General features: G+C 35.8%; 1 protein-coding gene across 2 annotated transcripts in view; it reads left to right on the top strand.

Moving 5' to 3' along the window:
- The window catches only part of PACRG (parkin coregulated), a 447,188-nt gene that overhangs the window by 10,536 nt on the left and 411,940 nt on the right, over positions 1 to 24,712 (top strand). The window contains exon 1 of one of the 2 annotated variants that reach the window (XM_088795210.1): positions 19,731 to 19,870. The exons of the other annotated variant lie outside the window; for it this stretch is intronic. Within the exon in view, the coding sequence (XP_088651336.1) occupies positions 19,868 to 19,870 (3 nt within the window). The 5' untranslated portion in view covers positions 19,731 to 19,867. Of the gene's footprint in view, positions 1 to 19,730; positions 19,871 to 24,712 lie in introns of those variants that run through there. 2 annotated transcript variants of the gene reach the window in all.

Here is a 24,712-nt window from a genome sequence, read left to right as displayed (position 1 = left end):
AAATAATAAGAATGTTTTAGAGGTTCATCAGATATAACACGTGTGACATATAAATGGCCAATGACTTATAATTGTTTGTCCCCACTTCAACACTTTTCACACTATTCTAGATTTTAAAGATGCTCAGTTGTGTTTCTTGATGGTTCAGTCCTAAGTTATTTTGTGAAAGTAATTTCAACTGTGAATGTCCACCTGTACTTGTTATACATTTCCTTCCAATTCATCACTTATAGACAAAAATGTAGATGATTGATGAAGAACTTATAGATAGAAAGATACTTCTTTAGATCACATTGGGCCTACTGTTACATGAGTAGAAGGCAATTTAATTGACTTGAAACTTGTCAACACTGGATACTTCGATAAAAATCCCAGGAATGGTATTTTAGATTAGGACCTATAACACAAAGGAATCAAAAACCTTGGGAGGATACGAAAGGCATGAATCAGCACTAATGTAGTGAGTACACTGGCTATGCCTGAAACACCTCCATTGACTAACGTAGTACAAACACCAGGTTGATCCAGAGCTAATACTGGCAAGCGCAGAGTCAACCAGATTGATTTTTAGCCAGGGTAGGACTTAGGGTGAGAGAGACCTGGGAGACAGCCTAACAGGATTCAGCAGAGGCAAATATTTGAGTCAGAATCCAAACTCATGGTTCCAAAGTGAACCAAGATCCAGCCAAAAAGTGATTAGTAACAGGAGGCAGGAGGCTCAGAGAAGCCAAAAAGGTACTTAAACCCTTTCGTCTGCGGTTGGGAGAAGCACAGACTAATCTCACCCTCTGGGAAGGATGGAGACTGCTCTGGGGTGCAGATGTTAAACAGGCTGAAATATTATGTCTGCTCCCAGACTTGTGCATTTTAATTTTATTCTTGAAAATAATTAGTACAAGTTGTTTATTTTCCTCTGTCTTGTAACCGTAGCTCTCACTTCTATCCCTGTTTTGTCACCCACAAATAATAATAAGTGACATTTGTCAATAAGGAAAGTGGGTTGGAGTAAATCTGCTGAAATTTATTAAAATATTGGAAAACAAACTCAAAACTTATTTTCAGCTTCATAGTGGAAGAGCCATGCAATCTCTTCCCTATTGTCAAAGCCTTTTCAAATTGAAAATTACTTCAAGTATCACTGTAATAGATGCACAGGGTTGGTAGATAACTTGTGAAGGATAACCTCTCGGGGCTCATCAGTCCCCCCCCCCCCCGTGCCTACTCCCACTCCCCCAGGCCCACATTCCTTCAATTCTCCGCTTTTAACCATCCCTCATTTTAAATATTTTAATACAGTTATTTCAAATCTGGAAATACAGTAATATGCTTGTACTACTTTTTTTTTCTTAAAAGAACTCAATCGAGGTACCAACAATAAACTATCTATATTAAAGTACAGAATTGGATATGCTTTGACCTACAATTACAACTGGGAAGCCACGACAACAATCCAATAATGAAGATATCCATCGCTCCCAAGTTTCCCTGTGCTTCTTTGTAATCAGTCCCCTCTTCACTCTAGTTAACCAATGATTTCCTTTCCTCACCACAGATGAGATCACATTTTCTAGAATTTTTTTTTTTATATACAGAATATACTATTTTTTTACTGGCCTCTTTTTCAGGCACCATATTTAGTTTGAGATTCATCCATGTTGTTGCAAGTATCAATACTGCATTCCTTTTTATCGTTGTATATATTCCACTTGTATGAATATAGCACACAGTTTATCTAACCACTCACTGTTGGTGGACACTCGGGTTGTTTCCAGTGTAAGGCTGTTAAAAACAGCTGCTGTGAGCATCGATGTAAAAGTCTCTGTGTAGAGGTGCATATCTCTCTTGGTTAAGAACTTAAGAGTGGACCGGCTAGCTGCACTGACTCTCGAGAAATAGAAGAGGATCAAAACCCCACAAATGTCAGCTCTACCCCCAGCTGGCACATGAAGTTATTAATGACAGTGAGAAGTTCATTCTTATCATCTTGGAGACATTCAAAAGATTGCACAGAGTATGTAATAAGCCTGCTTATGACATGAGAATTGTTCTCTGAAGCCTATAATACTTAGAAAAAAAAGAAGAAAATCCATAGTTTTATCTTAGTTTAGTAAGTATAAACTGTATCACTGTGTACAGAGGCATTCTCATAATGTGAAAACATTAATTGTTAATTTATATATGGTATTAAATATACAGTTATTATTGAGCTTTCTTGAAGTATTGTTATATTAGATTATGAAAACAAACTTTTCATAATTTTCTCTACCAGATGTATTTATTTTTGTTTGCATTTACTTTCTCCGTTGTAGGTTACACAATATATATACCAATGTTTAGAATTTCTCATTAAAAACTATGGTAGTTAATACTTTAAGATTTTGTTTCATTCGTTGAGATTTATTTGTTCTTGTACATATAACTCAAATTTGCGTCTGCCTTCATTTATTTCCTTTCAAAGATATCTTAGGAATCCTTCATATTTTATAATGAACCATTAATTTATTTCAGCCTGGGGCCAACAGCTAGCTTCATGCTGACCCAGATGCATATATGCAATTTAGTGAATTTTGAAAATTTGAATAATAGCACATTAAACTGGAAAAATGAACCAATAAAAATTTTTATAGCATTCAAAAATTATTTCTTAGACAGCAATACTGTCATCTACTCATTAAAATTATTCTAGGATCATAAGTTACAACACGTATTACTAGGGCTAAAAAGAAATCAACAGATCTTTTCTGGTGATCAAATGATTTGACCTAACTACAAGATAATAAAATCTTGTTTTGAAAAGCTAGAACAGGCATTTGTAACTGGATTATTCATCTTGAACTAATAGAGGAAAATTTTTGGAAAATCTTTCCTATGATGTCTGTAATGCTCTTCCCATATTAAGTGCTGTGGTTTGTCACACAGTTGTTATCTTCGTATAGTCCTTGTCAGTATGTGACATTGAATTTAAACTTGCAAAATCTCAAATGCTTCATCAACAGTTAGAAATACTAATACTGCAGCTTCAGAGGGGTTTCGTGGAGATTAAGTGAAACATTAGTGAAACACAGGTCCCAGCTCAGCGCTGTGGAAGTCAGACGTACAAGCTCATGAAATGGTGTTTTTATATTTTCCACAAATCCGCTCACATGTAATTGGCCTGTCCTATACAGCAGACCTTAGTGGATTTTACAGGTTCCTAGTGCCGCTCATGATACTGAGTTACCTGCTCAGGAAGGCATCTTAATGCTTATGAGTCACCGAGGTGCTATTTCATATTTGCCTAATCACTTCATTGGCCTTTACTTGTTTTACACATGCACTTAATTCAATAAGCAAGCACATTTCTCTTGAATATTTTATTCTAGTAAAAGGTGATCCCAAACCATACACATTATTTTTTTTTGGCGGGGGGAGTGATATATATGATTCAAGCAATTTTATAAATGATTGTTTTTCTTTTTTACATTTTAGGAAGCACTTTAAAATTAGCATAACATATAACCGTGTTGATACTTCTGTTTTATGTTAGTTAATTAGGATGATCCTTATGTTTTAAGTAAATAATAAAATTCTAAGAAGAAAAGTTTCATATCTAAGTATTTTAGACTGTAATTCGGCAACTAAATGCATTCATCCAAACAAACAGACATTATAGAGATTATTCATGTTTCCATCAGTCCTTTGGATGTTGGTATTTAATTGTCATTTTGTCTCCTTTAATTCAGTTCAACAGGCATAATTAAATGATATCATTTCTCTAGCAGCAGTCTTGAACTCTCCTGTATCTTTGCAAGACAATAAAAAAAAAGAGAGCGGTTTTCTATAAAATGTCATTTACTTTCAGTTAGAAATTTTTCTTTTAAATTTTTAGTCTTTGTCTTAATTGTGAATATCAAATAGAGCCTCTCAGATGAGTAATATGCGCTAATTTCAAATTTTCTCTAAATGTACAAATACACTCCTCATTTTCCCTAGTCTAGGCCTAAATTGCTCTACTGGCATTCGTAATCAGAAATTGATTGGGTTGCTGTGGAAACTGGAAAAGTGTATTGCTGGTTGAAGAAAAAACACAGAAGTACTGTTATCATAATTGCCATCCTAAATGCCTATCATTCTGAACAGTACATTGATAAATTTTTCACGCTCAAACCACAAAATGTTTCTCTTCATAATACTGGTTTGTGGTTGGTATTAATCCTCTAGATTGATTTTTTGACACCCAATGTTACATACTTAATTTATTTCCACACTGAACTTTTTTTTTTTTTACGCCAAATGAAATTTAATGTATTTAATTCATACTTACAAGGTACATCGTAGAAAAAAGCATGAAGTACAGTAAAATATTAGTTATCTAGATGCCAATCATCTGAAACATTTCAACTGCTGACCAAGAAGACATAAAATGAGGAAAAAAATTCAGTTCAAAAATAATTTTTGACACTCAGTAATGAAGATAGCGTAGAAGTGAAGGTCTATTTTACACAAACAAAGAAAAGCCATATTATACATTTCACCATGTGAAAGCAAAGATGAACTCTATTTGTCTTTAAAGGCTTGTCTTTTATATGAAGTCGAGAAAGTGAAGATCGACTAAAGGAATGAGGAGACAAGTTAAAAGAAGGAAGAGCAAAATGGCTTTCAGCCGAGGCAGGAATGATGGGACTAGGAGCGAGGACAGCTCATATTCCCGTGGTACAAATTTCCATTAACACCAACACCTGTTCTGGAGACTTCCATTGGTTTCCTGATTCAAGAACAATGCAAAAAATTATCTGTGATAATTTCTAAAAATTATCTGTGATAATTTCTAAAGTCTAAAAATATTCCCAATCCCCCATAAATCTTTGGAAACCAGAGGTTCACAAAAAAGAGACCAACCTTCTGAAGAAATTTAACAGAACGTAGCATTGATGTGCAACACGTCCCTTCTTGCAAAGAGACTGAACGTGGTGGCACACTTCAGCTCAGTGTCAAGGATACGCAAAATGTGGTACTTGGTTTAGTTCTATTTTTATAAATAGTTCCAGACACTGAACAAAGAAAACTGCTGTACAGAGAAATATTAAAATATATGTCATAATCTAAATGTCATATTACCTTTTGAATTGTTGAGATTTATGTGCTAGATATTTGGATCTTAGTCTTAGGTGCTTTGGTGCCACCATATGCTTCAGAAAGAAGTTTGAAACCACTAAGCACATTTTATGTAAGGGTAAATAGATTGTTCAGAAGTGAGTTCTCGTCTGCCTTTTAAGAGCTTGGACGTAGGCAAAAATTATACAGCAGTTTTTCTATACTGTTCACCCTGAAGCACAGTTCAAATTAGATTTGTTGATAAGTTAAGCAGAGGAGAGAAAAACATTTGTCTAGACACATATACATATAGTTGTTTTTGTTTTGAATGGGTAATAAAAGTTTAAAAGTCAGAAGGGCATGCACTGTAATATCATTCAATCCATTTCTCCTTTACAAAGGCAGCCAGATATTTCTGTGTTTGTCACACAGAAATATTTTATGTGTTTATTCAAATATGTACATATACATTCATTATTGTCAGATTTCTTAATTGTATCAAATCTGATGATTGTATAGTATAGTATTACAGTTTTATTTTGCCTTTGCTTCATTTATAATCAGCTTAAGCAGCTTTTCATTTGTCTGTTGGCCATTTGAATACCTCCTTTGTGAATTGCCCATTGTGCCATCTGCCCGTTTTTCTAGTAGATGCCTATGTTTTTAGTATTGACTTACAAGATCTCTTTATATACTATAGATCTTTGGATTTTTTACTGGCTCTATGTTGTGTAAATATCTCCTTCCTTCCTGTGGCTCATCTTTCACTCAGTAGTCTTCTGATAAACAGAACTTACTAGTTTTAACACCGTCAAGTTTATCAGTCTTTCCTTCATGATTAGTGCCTTTTTCGTCTTGTTTAAGAAATCATTCCTTATCTTGAGGCTATAAAAACACCCTGACTTTTCACATTTAGGTCTACAATCCACCTGGAATTCTTTTCTGAGTAAGCTGTGAGATACAATCAAGTTTTATTTTGTCACTCTGGATATCTGATTGACTTAGCACCATTTTTGAAAACAAGACCCTTTCCCAGTGGCTTCCCAGTACACCTTTATCACAGGTTAAGTTTTCATACATGTTTGCGTTTCTTTCTGGACTTCCTCTTGTGTTCTACTGTCTTTTGTCTTGCTTATTGTAACTTGCCGTGTATGTCACTATCTGGAAGAGTAAGTCTTCCAACATTTTTCTTCGGGATTGACTTAGATATTCTTGGACCTTTGCATTTTGATATAAACTTTAAATTTCCATGTAAAGTTTGTCAAGTTGTAGAAAAAAGGTTTGGATTTTGATTGGGATTGCAATGATATGTATATATTAATGATGGGGGCTGGCATCTTCATTATATTGAATCTTCTAAGCATGAACATGGTATATCACGAATCATTTAGGTCTCCTTTAATTTTTCTGTATAAAGCTTTATAATATTCTCTATTGAGGTAGGTCCTACATATACTTCTTGATATTTATTCGTAGTCTGTTTTTATGCCAATGTAGATGGTGTGGTTTTTGAGACATATTTTTCTAAGTTTTAACATACACAGTTTATATATATATACACACACATACAGGAGACTTGTGAAGCTTGTCTGTTAATTTTAATACTGTATGTGTTGAGTTTTTCTTTCTTGCATGCGTAATGATAATGTGAATGAAAATTCTATTTCTTCTTTTCCAATCCATATAACATTTTTCTTGTCTTACTGAATGGGGTTGGCCCTCCAGCCTGTTGTTAAACACATAAGTAATAGTGTCTTTACTTTCTTCCTGATCCCACAAAGAAAGCCTTCAGTATTTATCTGTTATAGTTTTACTTTAGATTCCCTGAATGAAATTAATGCAATGTTACTCTATTTCCAATTTGCTCATAGTTTATATCTTAGATGCTGATTTTATAATTTTATATCTATTGAGATGATCAAATGCTTGGAATCAGTTCGCTAACATTTTGTTTATGAATTTTATATTTATGGTCATAAATAATGCTGACCTATAATTTTCCTTTTCACGTTATCCTTTTATATAGCTCTGTATATTGTGAAAATAAAGTAAGACTGGCGTTAGAAGGTTAAGGAACATGTAGTTCAATATATAAATATGACGTGCTTGCTATGTATAAATGGAACGGTGAATTTTAGTACATACTCGGGTGTCAAAGAGCTACAGTTTTATTTTTAGCTTTCTCATCAGACAGCTGTGTACTATTTTGCAAGTCATTATTTTCTTTGATCTCTTGCCTTCTTTGTGAAACAAGGCATTTGAAATGTATTATTTTTAAAGCCTCTTCCAGCTCTCGATTCCTGTGATATACGAACAGCTGATGCATGTACATGATGCTAAATTATACATAAAACTTAAGTTCTTTGTTTTCTCTTGACTATAGCATATTTTCAGCCTATGTGTAGGATTTGAAAACCAGTTTCTATCTGATCTCACATTGCCCAGTTTTTAACTAATTGTCATATGACTTGTTAGGTCATTATTTATGGCACTTGACAAAGATTCACAGAAAATTACCAATGGGGATATGGACCATACTATAATCATTAAGAACATGGACAGCAGAGATGGCCAGGCTTGAAAATCCCACCAGTACTATCTGTATGCTGAGTGATTTCTCTCTCTCACAGTTTCTTCATCTATAAAAGCCAATAATAAGAGTACATACATCATATGTATGAAGATTAAGCAAGATAATGAATTCAAAACACTAAGACCATTGCCTTAATATGTTAGCTAAATATGGTAGATATTTTTATTAGTATGAGGATGTAGAGTTCTATACCATGACTTGAAAATAAGCCATTTCTATAGCCTTACACAAATGAAAATAATCATATATCTGTAAAATTTAGAATCCATTTTCACGAATTCTTTTTCAAAATAAAAATAGTACACATTTTTGAAGTCTCGATATGGGATTTCCTTCATTACTTATATGAATAGAGTGGGTAGAGGAACATTCATTGAAGAAGTAGAAACAGCTCCGTGGAATACAGAGATGCTCAGATGCTTTTCACTAAATACAATTGATCTTATTTATAAATTTTCAAGACCAGAATTAAATAAAACAATAAATTGGTGCTACTAGAAGTAAGAATTATTTTGTTAGTCAAAGACATGCCCTTCCATTTTATATAGTGTCTTCTCGTGGCTGTAGGTATTAGGTTAGCAGTTTCACACCTGAGAGTAAATCTAGCTCTGGTTCCCAGGTTGTGACAACAATGAAAAATTTCACATCACCTCATGTTTCTGAGAATATTCTTGGTCAGTGAGAAAATATACAGTAATAAAAGCTCCAAATCCACATCCAACTTCCACAAAAAGAGTTGAGGTGACACACGGGAGGAGAAATGTTGGATGTTATTCATTTAAATGAATTTTATAGTGCACTTATTGCATAATTTTATTTTCTTACGAATCGTGCTCCCAAATTTACTAAAACTTATAGGAACTAATGTTTTGGGTTTTTTTCACCATTTGACCAGGTCTGAATATACTTTAGTGGACAAGAGACATATATTTGTTGGATATGTAGAGATAGTAAATCTTTTACTTGAAAATCTTAGATAACTAGAATTATTGAGAACTTATTTAATAGAATATGTGGTTAAGTATGGACTATTATTTTTGCCTACAGTAAATAAATGCAGCTTCAGGTACATTATTTGTGCTTAACATGGAGTTCTAAAAGTTCAATATTAGAACTGTTCTTCTTGAAGATAAACCTTCAAATATTTATCTGTGTGTCTCAACCATGGTTGCCCAGAAGTAGACCCCTGAGGTAGGGTTTCTTGTGTAAGTAACTTGTGAAGGGGGAGTTTTCAGGAGACATCGGTAAGGGAGTAAGTGGAGCAGGAGAGAGAAGGGGAGAAGCTAAGCAAGCATGTGGCTTCCAGAGACATCTAGCCTGATTCTGACGCCATGGAGAGATGACACCAGAAGTTCAGTCCTGACTTGAGGCAGAGGAGTGAGGCTTTGTCCTGAGAGCTCCTCATGCACCTGCAGCAGTCACTCATGGCTACTGACCTGGCTGCCCCAGGTGGAGGCGTAACTCCTGGGCTCCTCTGGGCAAGATGGCTCCAGTCTCACAGGCTCAGTCCACCTGAGAAGGTTGCAGATCTGAGCTTTCAGCTGTGACACACACAGGGTCCCCCGGGATCTGCGTGGAGCACCAACCGCCTGCTGCAAACAAAGGTGGGACCTTCATCATTTCCCACATGAATAACAGGTGTTGGAGTCCATACTGTGGGGATCGGTGAAGGGGGTTTCAGGCAGAGTGAAGAGCAAAGACACACTTTCAGGGGCAGGAATGAGTGTGGGATGCTTGAAGAACCCAGAGAGGACACTGTGAGAGGATTGTGGTGAGAGGATTGTGGTGAGAGGAGGGGAGGGTTTACAGAAGCGCAGCTAAAGGGCCAGGGCTGTGAGAACCTGTGAGCCACAGGAGCAGTACAGGGAGTGCTTTAAGTGTCATGGAGGCTTTTGGAGATGGCTCGTGGCTTCATGTGATTGCGGGGCCACCAGAAGGCCAGGATGGCTAGAGGAAAGTGAACCAGCTAGGTAGCTGAAATGGTAGCAAATGAGGTGAGAGAGCAGGAGCTGAGAAGTTGTGAGGGTTCAGAGAGCCTGCAGAGGGGCTTTGGCATTTACCCTGGGTGGGATGGGCCATTGGAGGATTGTTAGGTAGGAGCGACATGGTGACGTGACCACTCTTGAGGCTGTGTCTAGAGGAGACCCCAGAGCTGTGGGGGCAGTAAAGCGGGAGAGACTTGCACTGGTTGAGACCATAGCAAGGGTGATGCAGATGAGGGTGAGCACACGGGAGTAAGGAGAACGGAGGAAATTCAGGGTGACTAGTAGGCTGGTGGCCTTTGCTGAATGCTTGGAGGGGCAGGGGATAGGGACACATGTGAGGAAATACACAAAGGAAGTCCTCTGTGGCTTCCTTTCAGGGGCTCCTCTCCCCAGGGCCCAGCCTCCCCACATGGCTGGGTGCCCTCACTCTCCCTGCTTCGCCGTGGTTCAGACTGCTTTCCCACATGCCGCCCCTAGAAACTCAGATTCCTCCATTCAACCCAGGGAAAACCATTGAGCTTCCCCTTTTGACTGGTCTCTAGGCCCACCTCTGCATATCCAAAGGCTAGTCCATGGTTTGCACAGCTAAACAAAATCCACTGAGGGCTATCTGCCCTTCTGGCAATACAGATGAGCAGGTAGAAATTGTGTATATTGTCTTTGTCTTTCCTTTTCACAACAATTGTCTTAGAATAGAAAGGAACAGGATCAGGATTTAATTTCCCACCAATATGAAGCACTCTATTCCCTTAAGAAACCAAAGTGTATTTTGGTTTTTAATAATTTTTCACTTCATTCTACTATTGGTGCAAAGCTATAGTGACATATCTCTTTTAATGTATTAGAATGTAATATCCCGATTTTATCAGAGGGGAAATTGACTCAGTAGGATTAGTGAATTGCCTAAGATAAAATGTCCAATAAAGGGAATTTCAGGCTATCTGAGTAACACTAAACTTAGCTACTTTATAATGTCTTTAGAGATACGAGGAAACAAACCGGTCTAGTGAGAAGCTCTGTGTGGGCAGGGAACTTCGCTGTCATGTTCACTGTTCCATTGGCTGGCATTTAATTAGTTCTCAGTAAATAATTGTTGAATGAATGAATCAATCTGTAAAACCTTGTCAATGTGGCACTGGAAGTAGGGAGGAGGAAGACCCCAATTCCGACTGGGGACCTCATGGCAGATGTCGTATTCCAAGGGGTCTTTGTGACTGAGAAGGATTTCAACAGGTGGAGAATGGAGAATCAGTCTATTCCAAGCCAAGGAAACACTGAAAACAAACCAAGGATTATGTAAGGCATAGTTTCTCTTCTGCGGAAATGTGAGAATTGAGGCGGAAAGCTCATTGTGGGCTCTCCATGTACTCTTTCCACATGGGACAGCCTTTGGGGGTAGGGGGCAAGTGTTAAGGAGTAGGCATTGCAAGGGCCTTGCGATTTCTTTTCTATTTACTATTTGTGGGGTTTAGACTAAAGGGTTACGAGTGCATGGGTGTTTTTTGTAAAAAAAAAAAAAAGACTTTAAAAAGCTATATATTCTTTGGTCATAACAAAGTTTAGTATGGCAGGGATGGCCATGGACTTGCATGACATGTACTTTTCATCATAGACACTAACTGACATTACATGAATAGAATACTATTTGTATTTTGTATGCTAGAGATACCCGATTTTGAAGTCAATTTAATACAGAGAGCAGTGAACAATCCATTTAGGAAGCAGATTAGTTTTGCATTTTTCAAATGCAGTGTTTGCTTTTCATTCTGATATGAAAGACTCTATTAATTTGACTATAATATTAATTTACAGCAAAGTGTAACCTTGATTCATATTCTGATGTTAAGTATTTATACTAGTTTACCTTGTATGTGCACTCTTTTATCTCTACAATTATACTGACTGGGTCAGGTTTTCTTTTTAATGACATTTAAGAATACATTTAACTAAACATATCCACTAAAGTGCACGTGGGTTCTGTTGTCTTAAAAACAATTAATGATCCTGACAGCTTCTCTATTTTTCTAAATTTCAGGACTTGCCTCCCACAAATCAGAAGTATCCAGGCTTTCAAATTTCCAATATCCATTCAAACTTTAAATGCCCTTGATTAATAAAAATACATGTGACAGCAAAGTATAGCTCTGCTTTTAAGCTGTTAGAGAGAACATAAAATGATTATGGCTTGCAGTAAATGTTATTATGGTCCTAAGATGTTTCCTGAGGGATTCGGCAATCTCCTGCATTTTCCTTATGACTGACCCTCTCTCCTTGAGAAGCAGACAGGAAGGAGGGCTACAGAGGCAAGACCACTGTCGGGTCCCCTGTCACGGCGCTGACAAGGCTCTGATAGAAAACCTAATTTACGGTGGAGGAAGCACATCCATTACCCTTCAGATTTTAAAATAGAACATACATCAGCAAAATGATAAAAGAAAGTGCTTAAGAATTATGAAAGTCAAGGACTATTTCATATCATAAAGTCACAACCCTTTTTGAATATTACTTAAAATTATAGCAGAGTCTAATGATATTCATGTGTTCTGGTCTCTGAAAATTGGTATCCCACTCTCCCAACAACTGATAATCTAATAATCACGGATTAACTATTGAGGCCCTTTTATGCTTAGGTAGACCAAGTTGTCAGTATTTAGATATTTCTTTATGAAACAAATGTGCACCAGAACAATTGCTAGTAGAACTTAAATAATGATCTTTTTTTCCTGTTGACTTACATTAAAAATACGATGTTGTTTTATTTCTAATCAAACATCAGTTGGCCAAGTTCCTATTACTTCCTTTCTCATTCCTGACTTTTCTCAAGTAATGAATGGCAAGTGAAAAAACTGTAGAATGTATTTTTAAAACTCTACTGTCCTCTTGAAATGCAAATACACTCTTTCAAAGTGTCTATAGGAAAACCTTGGATTTTCTTTTTAAAAGGAGTACATAATTGTGACCAGAAATTTCTTTGCAATAATTGCCTGTTATAGTAACTGGTGGTATGGATTAGATAATTTGAACTTTTCTAGCATTCTCTTAATATTTTCTTATAATGGGATCAATATTTAAACGTATATTTATAATAGGCTAATTTATTGGAATAAGATTTGAGATTTGACACTTTAAAGCATAAATGTTAAAACATTTGCTTTGTGGTCTACTCAAGCAAAAATTCAGGGTTATCCTTAACTTATATCCAGATTTAGAGACAGAAGAATGAAACAGGCAGTAATTTACATTGCTTTATGCTAATTTCTTACAGGTTTTAAACTAATTGTTCTCCCTGTCTCTACTATATGTTAATGAACTATGCTTACCTTATCTCCTTTGCGTTTCACAATTTTCTTTTAAATATGAATTAATATTTAAGATACAAGTAAGACCAGAAATCAGGAAAGATTCGATAAACTAAAGACTCAGGAATCCAAACTTTTATATTCATATATATACACCCCATTCTCTCTGTCTGTCTATCTATCTACTTATCTACCTACTTACCTATCATCTATCTATCTATCTATCTATCTATCTATCTATCTATCTATCTATCTATCAATCATGTACCTATCATCTATCTATCCATCCATCACCTACCCACCCACCCACCTATAGATTTTTGTAAGTCTCAGGAGTGCTGTAGAAGAATGAGTAATGCTACTGAACGTTCAAGTGTTCTGTATTTTGTGATGCATCTATGTTTGTATGTATGTATATACGTAGGAATTGTTTGCATTTGGTTTATTTGGTCTGCTTAACTGATTGACTTGGTAAGGGAGGGAGCTAAGCTGAAGTCTTTCACGGTAATGATAGATTTGCTCATTTCCCTTAGTTGTTTTACATTTCTCATCTATATATTTTCAGGTAATTTCATTAGGTGCATAATGTTCAGAATTACCCTGTCTTCCTGGTGACTAAAGCTTTTATCATTATGCAGTTGACCCTTCCTTTCCCTATTTTTTCTTTTCTGTCTTAAAGTCTATTTTGTCTGACATAACTACTCCAGCTCTTGTGCAATGTTTTCCTGGGATATATTTCCCATCTTTTACTTTAATATTTTCAATTCCTTAGGTCTTTTTTGTTTTTGTTTTTGTTTTAGTGGCTCTTGAAAACAGTCTGTAAGCTTTTTTTGTTTTGTTTTGTTGTTGTTTTCAGTCTTACCCATTCTGACAATATGGGGAGAATTTAACTTGCTTACACTTATTGTGATCATTGATTTATTTAGCTTTATTTCTACCTCATTAAGAATTTTGTTTTTCTTATTCTATGACCTTTTTTTATTTATTATCATTTTAATTGATTATTACTTTATTTATTTATTTATTGCTTATTCCATGGGTTTTTCTCTCTTTGGGGAGATTTAAACTATTTGTTTTTGTTTGTTAATTAATTAATTTATTTATTTGGTTATTACACTTGAATTTTTACTGTGTATATATACCTAAATAAAATCTGACTTTAAACTACTTAAACTTCTGCATCCAAGAGTGTAGGAGATGTTAGATTACCACTCTCAGACTTATATCCTATTCTTCTCCAACATTTTAATTCTGTCTTCTTTAACCCCACAAATTAGACATTATTTTTATCATTTTAAATAAGTAATGGGATATGCATGTATGTTTAGTATTGTATTTGCTCACCATTCCTTTTTGTATCTCAGACCATTCCTCTGAAATCATGCTACTACTTCTTAAAGAACATGCTTTGCCATTGCCTTTAGTGAAGTTCTCTTGGTATTAAACTCTACATTCATGTGAATGTTTTACTGTCATTCCTGAAAGATAAGTTTTCTGAGTGTGTAATTATAGGATAATAGTGACTATCTCTCAGTACTTCAAAGAGATTACTCAATGATTTTCTCATTTCTGTTGAGAAGTCTGCTATTAGTGTAATTATTGTTCTTTTTTTAATTTATCTGCCTTTTTCTCTGAGTGTTTTTATAATTTTCTTGGAGTATTTTTAATTAAGCAGTTTTACTTTGATGTTAAGGCATAGATTTCTTGTCACATAATGGAGAACAGTGGGTTTCATCAGATAAACATGACATTAGAGGTTCACCATCCCTCTTATAGGATTGTATTTCATATGTTTATGATTTTCAAGAAAATTATAGTGTCTTTGTTTCCACTGTTTTCATTTGCATGTAACTAGGTCCTGGGTGATTATTGTGACAATAGAAGTAGAAAGCAGGACTGGTGGTCTATTCTACGGTCTTAGACTGTATAGAGTTAATGGAATATTAGAGGAATTACAAAGACTAATTTCTCTGCTACTCTTTTTGTACACCTTTCTCAAATTATGTTAAAATTAATTATCAGCATGCAATTGTACAATAAAGTAGAGGAGAAACACATACAATGGAGACTCATAGCTGCTGGCATCTTCGCAAGATAAAATGGGGAATGATTTGAAAAACTAAAGAGAAATTTCCTTTGGAATAAAGAGAATAACTATCAGGAACATACTTGGAAGTACAATACTTCCAAGAAAAGTGTGTTTGCTTTATTATGCTATTAATGAAATATTTGTTGGTCATTGCTGTGCATGAGAGTGTCTCAGTAGAGATAAATGGAACCTCTTCTCCTCTTTAAGGACTCTAGCACAGAAACATGACAATTATACAAATAAACACACTTCGTAGTAGAATAAAATGAACTACTATGCGAGGTCAGGGAAGGAGAAACTGCTGCTAGCGTGAACTGATGGTAGAAAGGATTTGCGAGACGTTTGCATAATATTTTGGATTTGATGCAAATAAGATGGAAGGGTGTGTGCAGGGTCACAAAGGTGTAAAAACAAAATATTTTCGGTAAATATTTAAATTAGTTGGTTTAAAAATAATGGGGCTTCTCCTGAGGCATGACAGATTGAATCAAATGTATTTATTTCCAGTCTAATATTAGCTCCACTGTAATAACAGAAAGGGATTGTTTTTTAAAAGCGTAAATTTACAAAAGTACGGGAATGAGTATGAAGGCAAGAATATTTTGGAAGCTATAAAGTTTCCAGGGGTGTAACTGACTTAGCAGATCAAAGAAATCTAAGTTAATGGGTGATGAAGGGGCACAAGGTATTTGAAGAAAACCTCACACACGAGCACAAGGAGAAAAATCGAAACCCATTTTGTTTTGTAATTATGTGCAAAGAGCAAAATAAAACTTGGAAAACATTTAATATTCTTGGAGAAATAAGAAAAAAATTATCCTCAAACTGGACAAAGAGGATGCAAAAACATTTTTAAAAATGCTATATGAGAGCGAGCCTAGAAGACAGTAGCGACAGGGCCTGCAGGGTCCACCTTACCCTCAGCCTGGAATTCTAAGTCTTTGAAGAACCACTGAAAGCATCTGAGCAAGTAGTGACAGGATTGGGAGCTTTGCCTGAGGGTCATTCACCTCCCAGCAACACCAAGAATGGGTTAGGTAAAAGAGAGTTAAGGTAAAATGAGGTAGTGAAAAGAACTGAGGGGCATTGGAGAAGGACGAGTGGGAACAGAGGACAGATGTAGGAGAAAAATTATTGGGAAACGGGAAAGAATTGGATATGTAGACGCAAGAAGTAAGAAGTTAAAGTGTTGAGTCTTCCAGAATTTGAGTTGATTTCAGTTTTAAGCTTTTGGATTTGCGGTATCGGAAACTGTCGAAACAAATCATTTTGGGGTACTACAGAGATAGTTGGTCTCCAAAAAGTGAGAACTGAACAGTGAGCCTGGCGCCACAGAGGACATTGGTAATCGTGTAGAGTTTTGGTGGAAAGTGGACGTGAAAGCCACCTGGAATGGGGTTCAAGGACATGCGGAGAGGAACTAGAGACAGTACAATGGGCACTTGCCAGGAGTTTTGCCACAAGGGGTTATAGCTAGCAGAGGATTAAGGAGAAGGTGTCATTACGATGATGGAGGGGAAAGAGAGTGGAGAACTTCTGTATTATTTGTGTTTTCCAGTTGGGTGGCAGAGAGCGTCCTAATTCATAACAGGAGAGTTTTATGAAAGTTTACTGTGATTTTTGTAGGTCATCATAGAGAATAAGCTTGCTGTTAAAAACTGTTCCCAATACACACACACACACACACACACACACACACACACTCTAGCATGTTTACTTTTAAAACAGGTGCATGTATTAACAATGCCAACTAGTTTCTTGCTAGTTTTTATATCATGGAAAAATAAACATTCATATTTTTTGGTATTTGTCTATTTTTACAGCTCATCATTGATTAAATAAAATTAAAATCTTGTTTTAGGTCTTTATAAGAATTGGCATATGAATGCACTGACAGACCCTTGCTTCTTGCTGGAAAATCCTGAAAAGGCATAATTTTGATGGCATCACGTGGTCTTAATCAAGGTAGAGCTCTTTCTTTAAAAAAAAAAAAAAATCAAAACAAGTATAACCCATACCAAAATTCATTCTTTTGTTAATTTTTGTTTCTGTCATTAGGTAAGTGTTCAATTTTTATTAATAAACACAATCAAAATCATTTGGTTTCAAGCCATTTGAGTTTTTGTCAGATTTATTATCAACAGGTAGTAGATATGAATGGAAATTTTTTTAATGGGCTCACTGAAGAACAGACTTGTGAAGATCTCCTAGTGCCTCAGTGACAAACAGTTTATATCTGCTCTCTGACCCACGGTCAAATGCTTCATCTAGGAATCTATATGACTTTGTCAGTTACACTTGCCACTTGGCCAGAAACAATACAGCAGCTAGCACTCTTCTGGACAGATTTGGTTTAAAAGTTTATCCAAAAAGCATTAAATTGTGTTTCTTTAATAATGAAGTCTTTTTAAAGGTGTATCCATAAGTCAGAAATAGTTACCGGTAAGAGTAAAACGGCAGACGTGTGTATTGCTTGGTAGTGATGGAACTGCTTTTACATACATTCTTTTTGATCCATTTTCATTAGCAGGATAATACTGTATATCAGAATTGTTTTGTTGTTTTTTAGTGTTATTTGGAAATAACGGCATGGGAGAAAAGTCAGCTGTCCCATTTACACAGGGATCATGTTCTCCTCTTGTCGTGCACGGATCTTCTCTGTTGCCTGACTCGGTATCCACTTCAATTCTCCATGTCAAGGCTGTTCGATGCCCTCCATCTTTATTGCACTCTGGTAGGCTGCTTTAGTCAGCTTCAGCTGCTATGACAAAATACCGTAAGCCAGGCAGCTTAAACAACAGACATTTCTCTCGCACAGTGCTGGAGGCTGAGAAGTCTGAGATCAGGGCACCAGCATGGCGCGTTCATATGCTCTTCAAACGAATTAATGTCCTTTGACAGCTCTACGCTGGATGACTATAAGTAATCACATAATTTATCTGAAATGCCCATGAGAGAGTGTAGAAGAGGTTTAACCATAAAAGGCAACATTCGTTTATGTAATACATATACTTTTCAAATTATGTGCACATCAAATTTTAATGTTAAATAATGTTTTTCAATATCATTATATTATTGAGGATATTTTATCTTCATTTCGATTTCTGAATCATCTTAAAGCAGATTTTATTTATCAACTTTGTCTTCCTTTCCTAATAAACTTTCTGTGATGGGAGTTAATAATGAAAACTCTACTCATATATTTTAACATCGAAAAGGTCCCTAGAAGTTACCTAGCCTACCACCTTTGCTTTTGAATATCAGGAAGCAGGTAGAGAAATTATAGGGCATGTTTAAAGTTACTACAAGTTTGACCTATGATTACTCTGTGATCACAGATGGATCTAGGTTTTGTGAGGCTTGAAGCCTATATAATTTGGGAAGCCCCTTTTATGTAAAGGAATACACAATTAGAAAAGAAATTTAATACGGACTTAGAATGAGAAAAGAAATTAAGAATCTGGCAAACACCACAAATAGAATAAAAACCACAAATCAGCATTATTAGTATTAAACTCTCATAGATTGCGACAATACTTTTCTCTATATATTTATTAGCTGCATATTCTTTTGACTTCTTTGTAACACCAATTGTGCAATGTCATTTTCTATGGAAAATAAGCAAAGATAAACTCTCCTGTAGCATGGTTGATGAAAAGTCATTTTTCACTGATGGTTTAGAAGAGTTTTGCCCCACCTCAAACTTCCTGTCCTCTGATGATGATGCCAGCATGCGAGCCCCGCCTCCCACCCCGTGAGGTCTACGATACCATCCAGACTCAGCGGAGTTGGGGGCTGAGCTGGGCCACAGGCCAATAGGGAAGGAGGCCCTGCTGCCCACCAACCTGCCTTGGCCCTGGGTCGGAGTGGCATGGTGACCAGGCTTCACTCCCGCAGGTGGCTGGCCTGTGTCTCCAAAAAGAATCTGTACACAAGTGAGGGGCCCTGGAGCATATGAGCTGCATAAATTCCATTGTCTGTCTGCTTCTGCCTATAGCAAATCCTTTGCAGAGAGCCCAAAATGGTTTTCCTTTTTACCAAGAATTTCAAACATCCTGACTGACCTGCTAAGTACCCAGATAGAATCCATGAAAGCAAATACTAAGTTAAAAAAGAGTTTTGTGTTTGACCCGTGTCTCCCCAGCGGCATCTCCCCAAAGGCGTGTGAAGTTAGTAAGGAATCAATCAAAAAGCATTTCTCCAGCTCAGTGTTCTGCACATGTGCACAAACCCCTATCCCCTCGGAGTATCGCTCTCTCCTCAAGCCCTAGGTAAATTGGCCAAGCAGACCCCTGCGAGTCCTTGGGTTTATTATTTGGTCATGAGATGTCAGTGTTTTATTTTGTAGTTTTATTTTAGAAATGGATCTAATGTTTAATATTCACATATTCCGGAGCCTCTTACGGATAATGATCTTATAACTAAATCCTACTGCACAATTCAGTTGCAGATTGTTTGAATGGTCACATTGCCTGTACTTGCCTTGAACTGTGGAAAAATAAGGAGGATTTTTCCCTCCTTCCTCCCTGCCTCCCTTCCTCCTTCCCAGCCTCCTTTCCTCCCTTCCACCACACATATGTGGTAAGCACATCCTTTGGATTACACGATTTGAGTGACAACACACTGTCCCTGGCCTCGGTGCACACAATCTTAACAGGGAAAATATGCAATTGCAACAGCTGCAGGCGAATGGTATTACAGTTTGCTGTAAGAGGGAAGGCTTTCCAGTAATTTTAAGAGAGAAATGGGTGTGAGAATCTAGTTGTCACACAGTCCAGTTGGCAGAGCTGTTCTGAATCTAAAGAAGAAGCAAGTCAGCACAGATTTCATGGTGAGTTCTGATTCAGTTTCAGTGGAACAGCTTCTGTCTGTCAAAATAATGTGGGACTGAAAGGGGAATGTGTGTTTTTCTTGTTTAAATACATGATCTGGGGATCTGTTTTGCTTTTATGGTTACATAAATGTTATAAACCTAAAGAGCATCTACATACATTTTTACGGTTTACTTATTTAGCAAAATCTTATAAAGCACTGATAACATGTCAGGCTCTGTATTAGGTATTTTATAAATATGAATTCATTTTATTTCCATATGTTTTAGTTACAATGTGGTAAAAATCATTCAGTACAAACTTGGAGGTCCAGGAGAATACGTTTTTTGCTTTATTGAAGTCACTCAAATTTGAAATACCCTGTTGAATATGAGGCCCCGGTGGAAAGATAATCTAAGTAGCAAGTATTCAAATGTATTGACTGTTCCCAACTAAAAGCACTTTCTTGCCTCAGTCTTTGAACTCAGACTGCCAAGAAATTATACAGCTGATAGAAATACGACATTAAAATAGTTCTAATGATTATATGCCATATATGCAAGGTGTTAGAGGAAACGCCTTACATGTTAGTAGAGACATCAAAGACATAAAAAGATACAAATCCAACTTTAAGACATGAAAACTGAATGTCCACAGTGAAAAATACACTGGATGGGGATAAAGACAGATGAGACACTGCAGAAAAAATGATTAGTGAACTTCAAGACAATAATGGAAACTATCAAAAGTGAAACACAGAGAGAAAATAGAATTAAGCAAAAATGAATAGAGCATTAATGAGCTGTGAAACAACTAGAAGTGGCCTAATATATGTGAAGTAGAAGGCAGTGAGAGGGAGCGGAGTGGTAGATAAAATAATTGAAGAGATGATGGCTAAAAGTTTTCCAAAGTTGGTTAAAATTGCAAACCCTCAGATCTACGGCGTTCAATAAAACCCAAGCACAGGAAACGAAGAAAACTGCACCCAGGGCCATTATGACCTAATTGCTAAAAATAAGTAACATCTTAAAAACAGATAGAGAAACAATGATTAATTATGAACAGAGGAAAGAAGATAAGCATGACATCAGATTTCTCATGGGGGAAAAATTATACTAGAAAAGAGTGGAGGAACATTTTTAAAGCACACAAAAGATGATCAACCTATAATTCTTTATCCTGAGAAAATATTTTCAAATATCAGTATGAAGTGCAGGCTTTTTCAGACACACATCAGTTGAAAATTTTTCTCATCAGCAGACATTCACTAAAAGAAATGTTAAAAGAAGTCCTTCAAACAGAAGGAAAATGAAAACACCAGGAAATCTGGATCTACACAGAAAAATGAAATCATAAACAGAAGCTCCAAGAGCAAATACATTTTATTTCTTTTAATTATTTTAGAGAATATCTAGTATTTTCTGATTATTTAAATGCTGTTTAAATCTTTAAAATCAATCTACTGTTTAAATTTTTTAAATAGCAATGTAGTATAGGATTCATAACATGTAGTAGTAAAAATCTATGAGTACAATAGTAAAAAGGTCCAAAAAAGGAAATGAAGTGCACTTTTAGAAGGTTTTTATATACTATACCTGATGTGTATCATACTATCACTTGAAAATAAAAAACAGGGATATATTAAAAATGTTTACTCCAAACCCTAAAACAACCACTAAATAACAATAATTATAGCTAATAAAAAAGAGAATATAAAACATAATATTAAAAATTTATCCAGTAATACAAAGGAAGGCAGGAAATGGATAGAGAAAGAACAAAGAACAAATGAATCAAAATGAAAAATACAGCAATATGTATGTTTAAACCCAACAATATCAATAATTATATTAAATATAAATGGCTTAAAAACTTCAATTAAAAGGCAGCGATTATCAGATTGGATTTAACAGCAAGACCCAGGTATGTCCTGCCTGTAAGAAACTTATTGTACTTCAAATATAAAGACATAAATTGGGTAAAATTAAAAGGATGGGAAAAGATACAATATGCCAATACTAGTCAAAATAAAGCTGCAGTAGCTAATTAATATCAAAGTACATGTCAGAACAGATAATAGTATCAGGAATAAAGGGATCATTTCATAATAATAAAGCGACAAGTTTATCAAGGAGATATAACAATCCTAAACAGTAAGCAAAAATTGATAGAATTGCATGGAAAAATACACAAGTCCACAGTGATGGAGATTTCAACACCTTTTCCTCAATAATAAGTAGAACAGGTGGACAGAAAATCAGTAAGGATATGGGCAACCCGAACAATGCTGACCATCAACTTGACCTAATTGACATTTATAGAGCAATCCACAAACAACATCAGAATACACATTTTTGAGGGACCATGAAACATTTATCAAGATAGGCCATATTCTGGGTCAACCCAACTCTTCATCAACAAGTGACTAGATAAACAAAGTGTGTGTAAGAAAGAACAACAACAATGCTATGAGTGAAAAGGTGATGAACTACAGATAAGTCATAAATAAAAAAAGATAAAAAAGAGCAAAAAACCCCACAATTATCATAACAAATTTTCACTATCCCAAAAGACTTAGATTATCTGTTGATTCAATCAGAATTTTTTCTGAATTGTATTTTGTTTCAGTGGGGCACAAATAATGCTGTATTTTAGAGAGCAAAATTTATGCAGTGTAAATCAGCTATTGCTTTAAAGGAAATTCAAATTTCAGGTGCTTCTCTCTTTGTAAAACATACAGGTTTCTCTAAAAGTCAATTTCCAATGCCATATGCTTTACAAGGTTAAAGTAATTATAATAACACTTAATTTAATGTGGCACTGTATGCACATCTGTGGTTTATTTATATTATTTGGTTGTGCAACTTGGGTGAATTACCTCATCAAGGGAAATTTCAGGGGGGAAAAAAGGTGTTCTGGAAAAATGAACTATATCAACTTAATTCAGAGTTTTCTATCCCAAGGTTTTATCCCAAACTTCTTGTAAATCCAGAAGAAACTTTCGTTAAATGCTTTAATAGAAGAAAACTTTTAAGAAAATACATCTTAAGAATTAATTTTAATTCTAAGAGCTTTTAAATATTTTATCTAATTTAATTCTTACCAGTTTGTGAGGTAAACATTATTATCTCAGTTTTATAGTTGAGGAAACTCAACCTCATATGATTAATAATCTATTGGAAGTCACACAACTGCATAGGGCCAGAGAGGGATCTTCTAAATCTATGCCCAGTAATTTTTCCACTAACTTTATACTGCAACTTACATAAAACAAACACCTAGTTTCACACCCAGAAATATTCACTCTTAATATTTTTTTTTGGTGATTGATGAGATATTCCCTTACCTGGAAAGTCACTAACTTAAGTTTGATAACATGAAATGAACAGTTAAACGTGAAGATGGCGAAAGGAAATAATACATATTTTATTAACAGTTAATTTGCATATTTGTACCAGAAAATATATTTACTGAAAATAAAAGTAAAAGCATTTGAGCCAATCTAATTTACAATTTCAAAATGAGACCACCCCACTAAGATAAAATACATCTGAGTTCTAGCCAAGCATTGACTGGGAAACCAAATGATTCTTTCTAGACTACATAGAAATCTATTCTCAATAATTTGTAAACGTTCTTCCACAAGATCTCAGTTTCTCTCTTTCTCTCCTCCACACACACACACACACATATACTACTAGTACGTATATATGGGCTTCGTGTGATAAAAAATTAGATTTTATAGTTTTAGGTCACTGAGGTTTGTTTGTTTGTTTGTTTTCTTTATGTTTGTGGGTGTGTATTAGTTAGCAGATAGTGTTTTCCTAATATAGAAATTGGTTCTAGAGTGAGGTGACACCATTAACAAAAATCTAAAAGTACGTATGTGTTCATGACTTAGAAACTGGGCAGCTGTGAGGAAAAAGACATAGCAGAGATTGATCAATATTGTGATACTATGAAAAATATTTTTAATGTCAACTTTGGCGGTTTGTAAGGCTGACTTTTGTGCCAGTGAGACTGTAGCTCTAGGCAGATGCTTGGAAAGGCTCAGAATAAGAGTGTACTCGCATGTGGGCGACCCTTGGTGCCTTAGGTAAGGTGTGACAGGGAAAGGTGAGGTCAGGTAAGGATTAGCTCCTTTCTAAGCAGAGAAAAATGGGAACAGAGAAATTGCCATGATCAAAAGCCTTGCAGGTCTGGAAAATGCAACTGCTTCTTGAACCCAAATAGTAATAAATATTTTGAGAAAGTTCTCGGCTGCAAAGGCCCAGTTAAATGTTTCAGTTGAACAAACTGATGTAGCCCTGCTTCCTGGATCAGATTACATGGATGGCTTTCCCAACTAGCTTTTCAGACAGCTTTAGGGTAGCCACAGTTGTGTTCACACACACACACACACACGCGCACACACACTCACATGCAGAGTGTGTGTGTCATTGAGGGCAAGGGAATGAATCCAGCGTGAGAAGTAGCACAAAGAAAGATTTTGGCTGTGCTTATTAGTGCATAAAACAGTATTTTGGGGATAATTATATTGCCAAAGAAAACAAGAGCTAAGATTATAAAAAAGCCTTTGCCTGTTAATTCTTTACACAAACTTTTGAATCCTTAAATTGGCAAAGCTAGAAGAAAATTATGAAAGCTATACAAAGGAGTTGTACCCCCAATTCTGATGGTTTATACCAATATCTCATGTAGGATAACGAAGTAGGAAACACCTTGACGGTGAAGCCCCTGGAAGATAGCAGTGGAGAAATTTCCCTCCAGAGAGCAAATTAAGTCTTAATCAAGGAATTTGTCTCACCACCAGGACAGAAGGATCTCACAGTGCCTTCCTGGCAGGGACCACTGTCTCTCTT

The sequence above is a fragment of the Rhinolophus sinicus genome, chromosome 2 (assembly GCF_057876585.1).
Source record: "Rhinolophus sinicus isolate RSI-liver-muscle chromosome 2, RSI-T2T, whole genome shotgun sequence".
NCBI lineage: Eukaryota > Metazoa > Chordata > Mammalia > Chiroptera > Rhinolophidae > Rhinolophus > Rhinolophus sinicus.
This window is presented reverse-complemented; position numbering and strand designations above follow the sequence as displayed.